Source organism: Lutzomyia longipalpis, chromosome 2 (assembly GCF_024334085.1).
Source record: "Lutzomyia longipalpis isolate SR_M1_2022 chromosome 2, ASM2433408v1".
Classification (NCBI taxonomy): Eukaryota; Metazoa; Arthropoda; class Insecta; order Diptera; family Psychodidae; genus Lutzomyia; species Lutzomyia longipalpis.
Genome location: NC_074708.1, coordinates 34,492,062 through 34,509,775, shown reverse-complemented (window position 1 = coordinate 34,509,775; position 17,714 = coordinate 34,492,062). Strand labels below are relative to the sequence as shown.

Here is a 17,714-nt window from a genome sequence, read left to right as displayed (position 1 = left end):
CTCTTAAAAATTAAAAAAAAAAGTTTTTATAAAGTGGAGTTAAAAAATCGGTTGCCACATAAATTTTGAGAAAAAGTGGAAAAATCCATGAAAATTAAAGGGAAAATATGAGAATTTTCTAGTACAAAGGATTTATTTACAGAATTATCTGAGAGTTTCATTTGATTTTCAAAGGAAACAACAAATTTTCAATTAAGATTGATCAATGATTGATAAGTCTAATAAGTCAATTGAATTAGGCAATCTATTGATCAATTATTGGATAAATATTGATCAATTCCTGGTCAATTCCACTCATTTGATCCTTTATACTGACCCTACATTGAATCAATATTGATATTGATTCAACTATAACTCAATCAATCATAGATTGTTTAATTATTTACAAAATATTGTTCTTCAATTTTTTGATAAACTATTGACTATTGATCAATTATTGGACAAACATTGATCAATCTCAAATCAATTCTGGTTAATTTATCCTTTACGCGGACCTACATACATTGAATATGTAATATTATTGAGTCAACTATAACTCAATCAATGATTGATCATAGATTGTTTAATTATTGGCAAAATATTGTTCTAAAATTTTTGATAAACTATTGACCAATTTTTGACTCAAGAATTGAACAATTATTGGCCAATTTTTGATCAATCTCAAGTCATTTCTGGTTAATTGATCGCTGATTGAGTCAAATATAACTCAATTATTGATCAATAAATATTGATCATATATTGTTTAACTTTTGACAAAATATTGTTCTTCAATTTTTTTTTGATCAACTACAAGTCCACATCAACGAACAATCGGATATACTACTCTCGCGCATTATTTTTAATACGCAAGAGTAGTACATCCGTTTGTTCGCTGATGTGGACTTGCATTGTATTGACCAATTATTCTCTATCAATGTGATTGATTAATAGTTGATCGACTATGTGAGCTTACATTGACTCAATAATTGATCAATTTTTGGCATCATTTTGTACACAATCATTTTTTTTTTAGATAGCCTGTTGTAATGTAAAAATGATCTCCATGTTTGATAAGATGCCAGTTCGTATAATGCCCAAGAAGCTGAAGATTTTACTGCGGAGCCAGTTTAGTAAGTAAATAAATGTCTTACATTGAATACTTTCACTGTCCACAGAATCTTATACCTATAATTTAATTCTCAATGTGTTAGATAAGTCTATTTATAATATCTCTACATAGAATAGGCAATTTAAACACAACAGGATAAAAAATATGATCTCGTGAATTAATTGAGAGCTATTGTTTGCATATTGACACATATCTTTGTATTATTATGTTCTTGAGTTAAGTATGCCTAATACACTCTGTTAGTATCCGCTGCTTGAGTCCATTGATGCGCTCCAGCATGTGTGGTGTGGTGGAGAGAAGATATTCATGAGGTCTCATCGTGACGCGCGTATGAGAATTGTGCTTATTATTTGGCGCACTTGTTGCGAATGGCCAAGGGAAGAGTGACGACTGGAAGTGCCCCAAGAGGAGCCCCGCACAGCGTCAATAGAGTAGCCGTAGAGTAAGATAGGAGAAGTAGCAGCGAATGTGGTGTTGAGGCAGTGAATGATTCCACTTGGGTGATCAGTTTGCGTCCAGCAGTCGAACGGATAAGTTTAGTTTGCGGTGATATTTCTTCAAGGTGTACAAAAGAGTTTTGTTGTGGTGTTCTTGAGGTTTTGCGTGTAATCTTTTACACATCAGTGCTGTACTTTTGGCGCGAACATCTTCTCTTCTTCCAAAGCCCGCGCACATTTGAGGAGTCTTCTTAAATTATAAGAACAAATATTAGAAATTTTTTTGTCATCTATTTGATAATAATCAATTTCTGTGAGGTAATTTTTTCATCATCATATATTCTTCACACACGTGTCTCTATATGAAAAAATAATTTGAGAATAGAGACGTTCAATTAATTGTCCATTGAATTACCAGCGCCGAAGAGGCACCACACACAGTTATTGTTTAATTCACTTCTTCAATCGAAATGGTCTCACAGTCAAATAAATTTTGTAATACTTTTTTTTTACGTGTGGATGTGATTGGTGTGGAAAGAATTTAATATGAATTCATGCTTATGGCTGGTTAGGAAGAGGGAGGAGGCAATATGACTGTGGACTGGACGTTGAGAAAGAACTCTCCAATGCATTTTGCAGTGAATTTCTGTCTCAGTGCAATTAGTGCATTTGCCATCGCTACTTTGACGGGCATTTCAATGGGGAAGTCTCGCATATGGAAGTGACGAAATATCAATGACGATTTTATAAAATGGTAGTTATAATTGCAATTTTCCCACTCTGCGTCACTCTCTCAGTTTATTTTGCAACATTACTCATAAAAGCACAAGAGAGTCTCTTTTAAACACCCATTCGGTAAATACAAAATTTTCAACCTTTTTGTACGATACGGGAAATTATTTTCATGCACAATGAGTTTGTAAAAAAAAATTATGTTCTCATTGTCAGTGAATAGAGTACAAAATATCCTGAGAATTCTTCAGTTGGTCGCAATTACTTAAATGCCAATGCATTTTTTTCTCTCACTTAATACGTGTACTAAACTGAGGATTTAGTCATTGTCCCCGGCACCTGCAACACTGCAGCTCATTTTATCCGTTTTATCTAAACGTTCACAATTGAGAAATGTTTTGTCTTACATCTCTCGTGAGAATGCAATTTTTTGCATAGATTGTGCAATTCAGATTTAAAGGGAAAATGTGATTTTTTTTCATTTGAATATCAAATTGTTTAAATGGTTTAAATAACAACTTTGTATTAAATTCTCATGGTAAACTTATGAGGAAAGTCGGAATAACTAACTAAAAAATTAAGAAAATTAGACTCTGTGGTCATTTTTATTGAGAATTTTTTTTTGTTGTAGAAAAATTTAAACAAATATTTAGCTGCTTTGTCCTATAAATTGATAGTTCATGAGATTGATGAAAATTTAATTCAATTTTAATATTAAGCCATAAGAACGTAATTCCGTATATTCATTTATTTTTAGATTTCATATTGTTTAACCTGCTGGCCGCCAAGACCTTGGAGCTTCCTTAGAGCGCCAAGGTGGGGTCGTTGAACGACCCCAAGAAGGAAGTCGATTTTCTCATAAACTATAAAACCGGGAACTGTCGGGTCACTACCTTTAGACTCCTTATATAGTCCTCTTGCCCCTTGCATCACAAATTCGCCACCCGGAAACACGCAGAAGAAGATATTAGGGAAAAACATTTTTCACTCATTTTTCACACTTTCTTCGTGAGAAATTTGCCACGAAGTTGACCGCAACTGCTATTTTTTTTCACTACTTCCCCACATTCCCCTCACTTCCCGCACCGTGATAAATGGCAATATTTCTCGAATATTCTTTATTGTTTTGCACATTTATATGCTTCTAATTATGTTTTATGTTGTTTATGTTACTTATTCGCGATAATTCTGACACTGAGATGGTAAAGTGAGAAAGTAAACACAACCCTTCAACCCCCTTCAACCATATGATTTATGATGTGACTAACTTCATTCTGAGAAATTTTCCGCAGCATGGTCGTTACACCAATTTTTGAATTCCCTTCTTCTACATTTTCCTTAATAACTTTTCTTGTGGTGGACGGATTGAGCTGAAATTTTTACACAACCTCCTCAGATAACCAAAGAACTTATTTCCAAAAGATGGGAATGGTATCTTTTATATTTATTAAGTTATAGCACGAAATATAGGGCTGGGGTCGTTCAACGACCCCGCTTGGCGGCCTAGAGGTTAAGAAACTTTTTCTTTAGAATTTTTATAATGTAATGTGTGTGATGTTATACCTTTTTTTTACCACAAAATGAATTGATTTTAGGCATAATTGTTCAACTGAAATGGCTTTAATAAGATCATAAAATTAACGAAATCCATTTCTGAGTATAATAGTTGCAGGCAGGGTCGTAGTTAGAAATCTGCTTAGATGTATTAAAAAAAACTTTTTTTTTAATACAAAGAACCCTCCTCGTCTTAGGAGCTGAAAGGTTTATGAAGATTGATCTTGCCGATATTGCCAAATGATAAACGGTCTATACTGAATTCGAATTAGAGAATTTTAACAATTTATTTGTCATTTGACGTTTTTTATCTTTACGAAACTTTACGTTTGACGTTTAGGTATTTGATATACATATTCAAAGTTCTTTTTTGAAACGTTCGACATTTTTAAAGCTCAACATTCCCTTTCTCTTGTTTGATAGTTCTTTTCTAACGTTTGACGTTCCTTGTTTAACATTATCCATTTATTTTTAAATTAACATTATTTCTTAATAATTTGACATTTCTAACGTTTGACGTTTGAAATTTGAAACTTTGAAATTTCTTACCTTACATTTGACGTCTTTTTTCTAACGTTCAACTTCATTTTCTTTTCTTTTTTAAACAATCCTGTAATTTAAAACCAAAAAACAATTTCTTTCTACCACTAAATATTTTTTTTAAAAAAATCCGCCAGAACTTTTAGCGTGTTTACACATCCAAACGCCCTCCCTGGCTCGCCACCGTATAGTTGGAGGGAAAACAATAAAGTAATATTATTACCTTTTATTAGAATAATGACTTGAATTCTATTGCTTAATTTGCCCTTTAGGAGTTTCAGAACAAGCACTCTATCAATTATAATCTTGCAACTCATTTATCTTTTTTTTTTGCATTACAAAGATAAAATACCTTGAGACGCAAATAAAACGACCCAAAAGCTCCAAGTAAATGAAAATGAAAATACCTACCTATATAGGTAGGTACTCTAATATTTATAACTTTTGATTTCAACGGTCAAATTTCATTGTGCTGCGTTATCTTCAATAAATTCTCCGAAAATGCTTCGCATTTAGCGATAAAGTTTTCCTTCATTCCGTTTTCATTTCAGCAAGAAGTATGAGTGGTATTAGTGCATTTGCAGGGGAAATTCAAACACATGTATCTTTCATAAAAATTGCTAATTGACTCTCTTTCTCAAGATACTCTTATGAAATGATGTCTGGGTTCATTTCTTTTCCACCAAGTTGCGATCATTTGATGGAAAATTATGGAATATTTTGAGGCGTATTGAATAATCATACATTTTGAGATAATTAGCTCAATGTGCGGAGCTGATTTAATTTATTTTGTACATTTTGTATGTTCAAGTTGTGGTTTTTAGAGGTTTTCAACATTTTCATTAAATTGTCCTTCTTGTTTTTGGCTCTTCCTGATAATGAACTTGAAATGGTATACTGCAGCCTCTCAAAATTATGTTGTCATTCACTATGCCTACCTCCATGAGGTGCTCTGCCCTTTTTTCTCTCATGATCTTGTGCACTATCTTAAGGAACTTGTGCAAAAGAGATCCACACAGTAGAGTCAAGAAACCACCTTGGGGAAAAAACCACGCGACAAAAGACATAAAATGGGAAAAACGTGCAATATCGCAAATATAAATCTCCTTTTTAAAAATAAAAAATTCACACACTTTCATGCCTCTGTGCCTATACAGGTGGGTAATTGATCATTTTTTTCATACTCTTTTCCCTGCAGCATAGCCTTGGAAGTGTCTTCCAGTACCAAACAATGCATTGAACTGCCAGGAGAAACAACGTGCCGTATTCACGGTCACCAATTGCATTTTTTCATCATTTTTCAACGCACAAAAAGCAATACCATCTCTCTTTCAGTTTTTCATTCTTTTCATTGTGAATGCATTGAGACTTTATTCTCATAACACAGAAATATGAATAGTGAGCATAAAAATGCTTTAAAAATGTGACGCAAATATGGGAGAATGGGGAGAATTTATTCCAAAGAACAAAGGGATATTAGACGATAAGAAGTCTTATTTTATTCTTTACAGCAAAATTCGTACAATTCAAGAAACTTTACTTTTATTCCTACAATATTAAGAAAGCATTTTCGCAAATATATACACACATTATGTGGCTTGTCTAATTCGCGAAAAGTTTCCGGGCAAGGCTAAAATGGGATATTTTTGAAGGCAAATTTTAAGTGGCTATATCTCCGGCTGTGGTTAACCGATTTTAAAAAATTTACCAGTTTTGGAAAGGTACATTTCTCACCTTTCCAAACCTGGTAAATTTTTGAAAATCGGTTAATCCGTTCGCTTTTGGCAGCCATTTTGGTAAAACTAGGTAGAAGATACTTTTTTCAATATTTTACAATTTTTCACTTTGACCCCTTGCATCTCGGCCGCTAGTGCACCGATTTTGATGAATAGAGTATCGTTGGAAAGGTAATTTAATTCCCTTTCCAAATCTGATAAATTTTCGAAAATCGGTCAAGCGGTTCAGTCGTGACAGCCATTCTAGTGAACCATAGTGAAAAAATACACTTTCGAGTATATCTCAGCCTGTGGTTGACCGATTTGAACAAACTCGGATTCAAATGGTAGCTAATCATGTCCCCTAACTTTCAAAAAAAATTTCATCCCGATCGGTCATGTGATCCTTTTTTAATGTTTTTTTATGTGATACCCTTATGTTACAAATAGGGTACCCTAACTTCAGGCGCTGACCATTTAATTTTTATAAGTTACACTTGGCCCAAATTTCATCAAAATTAAAAGTAGACATTATTATCTAACTTTTAAAAAAAATTTCACTCAAATCCATCAAGGGGTTCTCCTGTAATGTCATTTTTTGTGAAGCTATACGCGATTTTTGTCTCTCAACCGTTCTAACCCCCCCTCCCCTACCAAATGATAACCCAAGTTGTACTCAAAATCTTTAAACAAACGTTGTTGACCTTATTTTATATTGTTATGCCAATGGGATTTGAAATTAAATAAAATTATTAAATTTATAACTTGAAATCTGCTAATAGTCATATTAGTGGCTCTTGATGTGACTAATATTAAGATTTTGGGCGAAAAATCGTCAAAATTATTTTTCAATTAAATTGAAAAAAATGAGTCAAAACAAGGTCCAAAACACCATTACTAACATTTTTAAGCCGATTTAACAAGGATTTGAGTCAAATTACACTCCAGGGGCCGTAAATTGGTTGAGTCGAAATATCAAATTTTAACGCAAAAATGGGTCATAGTTCCACAAAAAATGACATTACAGGAGAACCCCTTGATGGATTTGAGTGAAATTTTTTTTAAAAGTTAGATAATAATGTCTACTTTTAATTTTGATGAAATTTGGACCAAGTGTAACTTATAAAAATTAAATGGTCAACGCCTGAAGTTAGGATACCCTATTTGTAACATAAGGGTATCACATAAAAAAACATTAAAAAAGGATCACATGACCGATCGGGATGAAATTTTTTTTGAAAGTTAGGGGACATGATTAGCTACCATTTGAATCCGAGTTTGTTCAAATCGGTCAACCACAGGCTGAGATATACTCGAAAGTGTATTTTTTCACTATGGTTCACTAGAATGGCTGTCACGACTGAACCGCTTGACCGATTTTCGAAAATTTATCAGATTTGGAAAGGGAATTAAATTACCTTTCCAACGATACTCTATTCATCAAAATCGGTGCACTAGCGGCCGAGATGCAAGGGGTCAAAGTGAAAAATTGTAAAATATTGAAAAAAGTATCTTCTACCTAGTTTTACCAAAATGGCTGCCAAAAGCGAACGGATTGACCGATTTTCAAAAATTTACCAGGTTTGGAAAGGTGAGAAATGTACCTTTCCAAAACTGGTAAATTTTTTAAAATCGATTAACCACAGCCGAAGATATAGCCATTTGAATTTTGCCTTCAAAAATATCCCATTTTAGCCTTGCCCGGAAACTTTTCGCGAGTAGTGTACACATAAAACATTTTCAAGGCATCCATGAGATGAGAATGCCAATCACTTAAGTTTTTTTTTTCGTTGCAAGTAAAACCATGAAATCAATCTCCCCTACCCAAAAAGTAATAATAACTATGCCAAATTATAATTAACTGAAAAGTGATTGGAACACGCGAAATATTCTTGTACTTAATTAAAAGAGTTGTTAGAATATGCGGCGAATTAAGTTCCAATGTTTATCTTTCATTCTTCTTATCAAAATGAACCTATTTTGAGTTCACTCACAGTAAGGAATTTTTTTTAGAGCAAGTTTTAGAGTTTATCAGTCGTGTTATTTGTCTTATTTGTTATTCTTACAGAAAAACGGTTTTTTTTCTTACAATGCATTTGTTTTAAATTAAATTAATTAAATTTCAAAATAAAATAGGTTTTGGGGGAGTACATTGCTCTGGAGAAACTTATGAGAAAGATCGAGCTGCTTGTGCATAAGTGCAAATGAGAAAGTGATATTCAGGTGCATTTGTTATATCTCTCTCACATTTCTCTCGAGCAATTTATTCTCCCAAAATGCATTTTCTATGAAAATCTTTTCTGAATTTTTTTAAACTGATTTTAGAGAAAAAGGGGACACTCTTTATCAATTTTGTATTCTCTTTTGATCCTCTTCACGATTAATTGTGCCCTAATTTTTCCTCGACAATGGGAATTTTCTCATACTACAGAGAATAAATTCCTTTGTTAATAAAGTTTTCAAAATAATAATATTTACCCTATTTCAAGCGAAATGCTACAATAAATTAAAATAATTTCTTTATATTCTTTGTAAACATGATCTATCCACATTAATGTAATCAAATCTGCCACGTGATTAATCGCTCATTTATAATTCTAAATTGTTTGCCCTAGCATGTCAAGAAATTATTTAAATTAGAGGTCAAGGAAATGCAATTATCTCTACCCATTTTATTATCTTATATTTTCTACCAATATTAATTGTTCATCAATTCATGGCTAAAAGTGTTAGATATTGATTAATAAAGCTAATAGGTACCTACATTCATAGTTTTTCCTTCTAATACATTTTTTTGTTCACTTTCTCTTTCAAATCATTTTAGTAAAAATATCACGGATCATGCATATTTATTTGCCATTATTGTAATAATTTTTGGGGAACGCAGCAATTTGAGATTAAAGAATGAAAATCTCATGGAAATTTGAATAAAATGCGTCGCTGGTGACCGAAAGGCAACATTATATGAGAGGCACGCGATGGGAAATTAGCATTTTTCTCTCATAGGTTTTGTTTGATAAATTCAATGCTCAATTCAGTGTGTCATCGAAAATTAGTGGATTTTTCGGCAACATTGGGCGGTTGTGAGACAAAATAAATTTTTTGGATGCTTCTTGCAATATTTCGGCTATTGCATAAGGTGGAGGCAATCCCTTATATGCGTGAATAAATGGCGTTTTAGAAGAAATGATCTTGAAATTGTTGCAACAACAAAAAAGTCCCATTTATCTGCAAAAATTTCTCACGTGTCTTAAAAGGTCATAAAGTGACAATTTTTTGTTGAAAGGTCAGCACCCACCTACTTTTTTTTTGTTTAATTCGATGGGAAAACAAAGAAATTATTGTTTCCTCAATAGATGGAAGTTGCTAAAGGAAATAAAAAAAAGACACAAGTTAACATTATTGAAAATCTATTAAAGATAAAAATATATAAATTTATTATATATTAGGATAAATTTTAGATCTATTTTATGGATTCTGGTTTAATTAAATTGATGCGGAAATGAATTTTCTTTAAAATAAAAATCATATCAAAATATTATATTTCTCCTTGTGTAAAAAATATATTTTTTTAATCCCTCTTATGAGATTTTTTAGTGCAAAAAGTATGATCAAAAATTAATAATTTAAACATTTTAAATTTTATTAAATTTTGGTCCCTTGAAATTCTTGAAATCTTTGAAACCTCAGAGGAAATTCTTCTTTTGAGAATTTCTTGAAATTTTCAAATCACAAATTAAATTTTCATGGAATAAGAAAAACAAGTTCAAGATTTTTCTTTTTGCTTCCGAGACAAAAATGTTAATAATAACAAAAGTTCGTTGAACAGCTAAAAAATTGTTGTGTTTCGGATTGGGAATTGCCCAATTAATACAAAATTATTGTGTGGATTTCCTTGAGAAAATTTTCACTGCGCTCGGATTAATTGCGGAAATCGTGCACAACGTGGGTGTTTTTTTTTTATTTTTCACAAAAATTCATCTTCAATGATATTTCTGCTTAATTTATTTCAACGAAAAAAACGATTTTAGATAAAAAACGCAGATATTCCTTGTACCATGAAAATACTGAGAAATATGATATTAGCACAAGGTTTGTGGGGCTTTTCAAAATTTGATCTTGATTCCTCCAATATTATTTTGATAACGCACTTTGGCTTTTAGGCAAATTTTTGCATGGAAATATTTCAAAATTAAGAGTGTTATGTTAATTTCAAAATTCAAGGAGCGTCTCAAATGTTTATCTATAATGTACATACGAGATAAGTGAAGTTAAATTTTTACGGTATAGTTTTTTGGTGTCATTGCGAAAAATTGCAAATTTTTTGATCAGTGTAGTTTTGAATTTGTCTTGCAGCAATAACTCCTTCAAATTTATCTCATTTGGTGCGAGATGAATGAAAATGTGTGCAAATAGGATAAATTTTGCAAAAGTGGCAAAAGTTGAGAGATAATCTGGATTTTATTCATTTAACCTTACGCAATTCCAAAAAAAAAACTAAATGTTGAAGTGAAACACGCCCTAAGATAGAAAATGCATAAATGTTGCAAAATGCTTTAAGAACGTTCTCAATTTTTTTTTTCTACATCGCTATGTGTGAAAACCATGGGAAAATGTGGTACGAATTTTGCGGTATTTTCTTCATGATCCAAGGTAGTTTACTTTATGCACAATTTGTGGCACAAAATGTAGGTTTTTCTCTCTCCTGACTCCCCATTAAGTTAGATTATGGAGAGATAAATCGCGTTCAGTGCACTAGTAGTGCTTGAACCTTGACTGTGCTTTGAAAATGTGCATTTGATACCAAAATGGTGTATTTCTTGACCTAGAATTACTCCACCAGCAGTGACAGTCTTTTCTCAATACCCGCTTTACAGCGTCCAATATACCGCAATTGAGCATTCTACAAGAACATTATTATCCATTCAATTATCAGGCTTCATTAGATTCCTTGCTTTCGTGACATGTTTTGCTATGTTCTCGCAATTTTTTCAGTGGGAGTTTCTCTTTCTTTATGTGCACGATAAAATTGCCTACAATGTTTTTCTTTTTATTTTAATAAAATTAACATTAATTTCGTGGTTGAAATAGAAATTTATTAAATACAGTATAAATTTGAATTGCATTATGTTATTTCTATGGATTTATGTAAAATGCAAAACTATTGAAATGATTGTGCCGACCGATTGTGCGGATTGTGCGTTATTTTGTAGGAATTTATTATTCGATATTAATTTGATATTTTATGCTCAGTGTGAATGATTTATCAAAATAATTATGAATTATTCTACAATAAAAATGTATTTAAAATTATTTAAATAAAAAATAAATACTATTTCTGGTATTAAAACAGATAGGATATAATAACTTTTGTTAACCCTTATGTGCCAATTGTTCTATATTTTATATGCTCGACAGAAATGTAGCTATAGAGATTTATTAAATGAGGTGTTTTACAAAAATTTCTTAAAAATAATTTTATGTCGTTGATAATGGATTTAAGAACGTTTTTTTTTTCAAGAGAAGTTTTAGAAAGAAGTTAGAAAACGTTTGACATTTCTTCTATTGTATGAAAAATCTTTTCTAACGTTTGACGTTTCTTGTTTTTTTTTAAGTTTGACGTTTCTTGAGTTTAGTTTTTCTTCTAACGTTTGATTCTTTAATTATCTCAAAATCTGAGACTTTTATAAACATTTGACATTCACTTTAACTCTTGTGCTTATGGGAGCAATTTTGGACAAAATAAAAGACAAAATATTTTGAAAATACAAAATATTTTGACATTAAATGTAATTTTGCACAAAATATTTCTCTAAAACTTTTGTCAATCTCTCCACAAAAGAAATTTTTGCAATTTTAGGTACAATAATAGGTGAAATATTTTGAAAAACTGAAAAATTTTGACGTTTAATGCAATTTTAGACAAAAGACAAAAGATTTTTTGTGTCAATCTTTTGACAATCTTGTGAGAACGTCTCCACAAAAGATTTTTATAGGAGAATTGTAATTTTGCACAAAATAATTTATACATTACACAAGAAATATTTTGTGTTTTACAAGCATCTCGTCGAGGTGCTTTTATAAAATCAAAATCTTTTGTCAAACTGGTGTTTACGCGTTGCATTTTTTAAAAGTTTTCTGTCATGTTTCTCGAAATAGGGATAATAATGCAATTTCGGGTAATTGTGAAGCTTTGTGCAAAGAGAATTTGTGGAATGATATGAAATTCAGCCAATTTAGCTGTGTCCATTTTCCCTTTTAGCGGTGTTGGGCAAAAATGTTATGGAGAATTTCTCTGTCTTTCCGGCAAAAATTTGGGAGATCGCTGACAAGTTCTAACCCTATATAATCAGGATTTTGGATCAGAGATCCCTTCCCTATGTTCCCGATGCGACTTCTTATGTGCAAAAACGAAATATGTAATTAATGCAATAAAATATGAGTCAATCAATTCATGTAAAAGAGAATCATATCAGAGTGACTCATTAACATTTTCTTGGTGTAATGAAAATCGAACTGATGAGCTAGAAGCCAGATGGTTTTTTGATCTTCCCAACATCCTTGGGGTACTTAATAGACTACACGCATGCTTGACTTGAATTTCCCTAAAAATTGATTCAGTTCAGATTGTTCAATTGCCCCAAACGTAAACATAACCTAATAGGAATGTTATCTTCTTCTTATTTTTTCCATCTGTAAACTCTCCACTCGAAAGAAAAACACGTCACAAAAGGCGACAAAATGTATCAAAAGTCTCCCAAAAGATATTTTATTCAAAATTGCTCTTCATAAAATGTCTTTTGTAGACTTCACAAAAGACAAAATATATTTTATTTTGTCCAAAATTGCTCCCTATTTTCTTACTTTAAATAATTTCTTTTTATATTTAACGATTGTCTTCTGATGTTTGACATAGTTTTACAACTTTGACATTTTCATTACCGTTTAAAATTTTTAAATCATATGAAAATCCTTTCTTTTAAGAAGTTTAAATGTATTTCAGCATTTAGAGTGTTAAAGTTAATTCCGAAGTCTTCTCTGATTACGCCCCTGATGCTCGATAATTTTAATTTGCTTAGAGTGTATCAAACATAAAATAAATTTATTTTCACAAAATTCTAACGGATTCGGTTAACCCTTTAACGTCCAAGGTGAAACATAAAAACATTGAAACATGCGCTCTTTTATCGAGATTTTTATTCTATGAATGTTTTTAGAGGACTTTTCTCACTCAGAACGTCTTCTTTGACTCCTTATGCGTGAATTTGATGCATTTGTAACATGGAAAAACAATTACATTCATAAATAATTGAAAAAATTGAATGTTTCACGTTTGGGTCAGCGTATGACCCAAAAAACCTTAAAGGGTTAAAGGAACTCTTTGAGACTCTTTTAGGCACAATTTAAAAAATATTGGTTTAAAATTGAATTTTCTAGACTATTAAAGAAAATTAGAATATTTCCGTGCAAATCCGGGTTGAGGAATTATTCAGAATTTAGCACTATAAGTCAAAGAAGCTTTTAATCAAGTTGATGTCTTACATCTTTTTTTATCTCATATTGTATTTTTTTTTACTACAAGAGTGTGTGGCTTTAGGGAATTGCATCTGAGGGCAATGCAAATATTTATTTCATCATAATAATTGAGCTAGACCTCTCTCTTAAACCTCTTGAACTACTCGAGAATTCAACATACGCTATAGAACCTTGAATGCAATGTATGATTCACTTCTTCTTTGTCATCCATTTATCCTCGTTTACGCTCCTTAACTTTTATGTTTATGGAGCATACATAATTCAGTTTATTAGTATCACACAAAAGTATTTTGACGAGATTGTTTTATTTTTTTCTTTTCAACCAAACATCCACAAATCGTTAAGCGATACGAGGCTAAGCAGAATACATTTTGTTATAAATTAATTTAAAAAAAAAACGCTTTGGTATGAGTTATCAGAGATCTCTAACCTCGTGTATATGCGCCTATATGCTTCCACAAACAACTTCATTCTAAATCATCGTATTATGTGATATGACATAAATTTTGCAATAATTGTGATTTACAAAGAATCAGTAAATTGCCTTTCTGCGTCATGTTGCTTTTTTTGTGCAAAAATGTTGGAAATAATCCCAAAGCTGTGTGATGGAGAATATAGCTATAATTTATGGCTTGTAAAAAATGTGTCAAAGAGATTTTTCTATTGCTAAATTAATTAACAGCCGTGAGAAGTGCTAAATCTTTCAATGCTATATTGTTTAAGTTTTTATTTGAAAAGGACGCTGAATTGGGTGCTAAATATTTTACAAGAAAAATTTTTTTTTCAGTGCTAAAAGCTCAACTTGAACATAGTACAAAATGCCAGCAGTTGAAGCGGCGCACTTTTTGGATTTGGGCCCAGAATTGCCAGAGAAAATTAAAGAAATCGCCTATAGACAGGGTGAAGATCCAAATAAAGTATGTGCCTACATACAGGAATTTCGAGATTTAATTTATGGTATGTTCTTAAGCTTTTTTGCGCTATTGCAATTCCATGAGAAAATTCAAAATATTTTCCTCTATTTATTATTTTTTTGTTATTGTTGTAGAAAAAGGAAATTGCACCCCACATCGCACAGATGATGAATATCTACTAAAATTCCTGCGAGCGAGATTCTTTCGTGTGGACAATGCATACAAATTGGTGAGAAAATTTCTCACATTTTTTCGTTGTTGTAAAACACAATATTTGAACTTCAATTTTATATATTAAAAATAGACAATTAAATTCAATCAAGCAGCAAATTAATTGAACATTCACGACAAAAGAGTACCTACCGGGAATTTAATGTTATTTTCACATGGAAGACATTGAAAATGTAATTGGCAGGTGTTGTTACATATTTCATGAATGCACTTTATACGCTTTTTATGATTTCATCGAAAAATTCGCAAGAAACTAAATGGCTTTCTTGTTTTTTTTTATTGCAATATTTTTGTGTCTGCAACTTCTGCATATTAGCATAATTAGTAGAGCGGAGATTTTTTTTTAGTGTACCCCCTTGTTGGTTAAAAGAAAAAAAATAATTCGCACTGCAAACTTGTTAAAACGAATTTCCTTTCATTTATTAGCTATGCAGATACTACAATTTTCGAGATCAAAACCCCGAATTGCACGTCAATGTACGCCCAATGAGCCTTCGTCCTATTGGGGAAGATGATATTGTTTCCGTGGCTCCGTATCGGGATCAGCATGGGAGGCGCCTTATGTTGTACAAGATTGGCAATTGGAAGCCATCAAAGATTCCCCTGGATGATCTCTTTCGTGCCACGCTCATCATTCTGGAGATTGGATCGATGGAGCCACAGACGCAAATTGTTGGTGGTGTAGGTATTTTCGACTTGGAGGGGCTCACACTCAATCACTGCTGGCACATGAGTCCGTCTGTTGCACAAAAGATGATCAGCATGATGGTCACATGCTTGCCACTGAGAACAACCGCCATTCACATTGTTAACCAGAGTTGGGCCTTTGATGCTGTTTTTCAAGTAAGATTATTAATTTATACGTTTTTTTCTGCAGGAAGGAAATTTTCTGATTGACTAAAAACAAGAAGAATTCCTCCACATAGTGATCAACTATGCCCAGAATATATTTAAAAATTTGTTATAAAGTCTGATTTCAAAATTATCGAAGAAAGTCAATTTTCTACAAAATTTCTTGAAAATTTGCTGAAAAACTTCAAATTCTTTTTTTCTTATTTCCACAGGTCTTCAAGCCATTCCTCAATGAACGTATGAAGGAGAAGATCTTCATTCATGGCTCGGACATGTCATCCCTGCACAAGCACATTTCCCCAGCACACCTTCCTGAACGCTATGGCGGTAAAATGTCCGAATATGACTACAACACATGGTTGGATAGTCTCAAGCCCAATGAGAAGGTACTCAAGGAGCTTCTACAGCTCGGCTACAACATCCCGCAGGAGGATCTCGTCTAACTGTCGTGCAAGACACTTGCGGGCAGGAGCGCAATTTAATATAGCATTGTGGAGATTTACGGGCACAGGATTAGTCGTGTGTGGGTGGGAAAATCTCAGGTCAAAGAGTGAGCTTATTTTTGTCAATTTTTCAAACAAATAAATAATATGCCTTTTCTATCGCCTCAACTACGTTGTTTCTTTTGCATATATAGGCATTACTGATAAGATTAGGCGTGACTTTTGAGGAATTTATGATTGTTCGCTTGGATGGAGTTTGCTTTCGAGAGGAATCTTAAGCTGTATGATTAATTGCTTGTGGTTTGTTAGTTGTGCGAAATTATTGCCGAAACAGATCTAGCTGTTCTTTTAATAAAGGAAAAATATATTGATAAATTTCAGGTCAGAGCTTCCATATAAAAACCTATGAGCTTGAACTTTTGTAATCATTAAGGGCGGCATGGGTGTAGTCAGAAATATATTTTATGAGGATTTTGTAAGATTTATTTTATTTAAAGGACTCTCAGGATACTAAAAAATGGTTAAAAAGATTCTCTTGTCGATAAATTTATGAACATTCAGATTACTAAAACGTCTGAATGATATTTGCTTGTAAGCAATTGATTGTCTAATTCTTACGATTGACGTTTCTAACGTGGAACATATTTACCTAGATTTGGTAATGTTTGTCTTTTCTAACGATAATTTTGCGATTTCCGATTTTTCTAATAATTGTAATTTATTTTATAACGCTTGATGTTTGTTCAAAAGTTTGATGATTCTTTAAATGTTCCCGAATAACGTTAAATGTATCTACCTTTCTGACATTTATTCTATTGTTTGACGTTAATTCTACCGTCAAGTGATCATTCTAACCTTTGATGTTTCTTTTTGAATATTTGACGTTTCTTTTCATTTCAACTTTAACACTTGGAGGACCCAACATTTGGCATAACGCGGAAGATCAAATTGGTAATAAGTACCAGCTGATAAAATATGCGCAATAATTAATTATTAATCAGTTTATTGAACGAGGATCGAAAGTTTCACTAATTCTTGATCTTCTACAAGCATTCCTACACCGAATTACTAAATATTTAATTGAGAAAATCGTCACTGAAAAAAAATTGCGTCGAATCGATGCAAAATTGCCAATTCAAACGACTTTTTTAGCTGCAATTCTACATAATTTATTATTGCGCCTAAATCATCACAAACTTTGATTCTTAAAGTAACTTTTTAGTCACTTCCGGCAATAAAATTAGTCCAAATTAATTATTTTCATCAAGAAAAAGTGAATAAGAGTACTTTATTTGGGAAATATGGGGAAACATAAACTCAAAACATTGGCTAAAATATATGAGATTTTGACTGGTAGTTATTACCAATTTGATCCTCCACGTTGGATTCTGACTTTGACCTCAATTATCTTCCAAAAAAAAAAGCTTTTCTCGGGATTTTCTTTCTGCTTTCCTAAAGTGATTGAAATTCCCTACACATAGATGCTAAATTCATCGAGATAAGCCCAATAGATTTTATTTTGTGACGATTTTTAGGTTCAAATTGGTAGCAAGTACCAGTAAAGTCCTCCGAGTGTTAAAACCTCTGTTCAATTGTTTGACGTTTCTTTATTAACATTTGACGTTTCTTCTCAGAAATTTGACATTTTCTTC

General features: G+C 32.1%; 2 protein-coding genes across 2 annotated transcripts in view; both read left to right on the top strand.

Annotated features, from left to right (window-relative positions):
• Window positions 1-17,714, top strand: part of LOC129790342 (clavesin-2-like) — an 891,203-nt gene that overhangs the window by 154,383 nt on the left and 719,106 nt on the right. The gene's annotated exons all lie outside the window — the stretch shown is intronic.
• Window positions 1,604-16,230, top strand: LOC129790352 (alpha-tocopherol transfer protein). Its single transcript, XM_055827829.1, has 5 exons — window positions 1,604-1,863; window positions 14,410-14,579; window positions 14,671-14,765; window positions 15,194-15,610; window positions 15,832-16,230. Exons 2-5 carry the CDS (start codon window positions 14,441-14,443, stop codon window positions 16,060-16,062), a joined length of 882 nt encoding a protein of 293 aa, XP_055683804.1. The 5' UTR covers window positions 1,604-1,863; window positions 14,410-14,440; the 3' UTR covers window positions 16,063-16,230.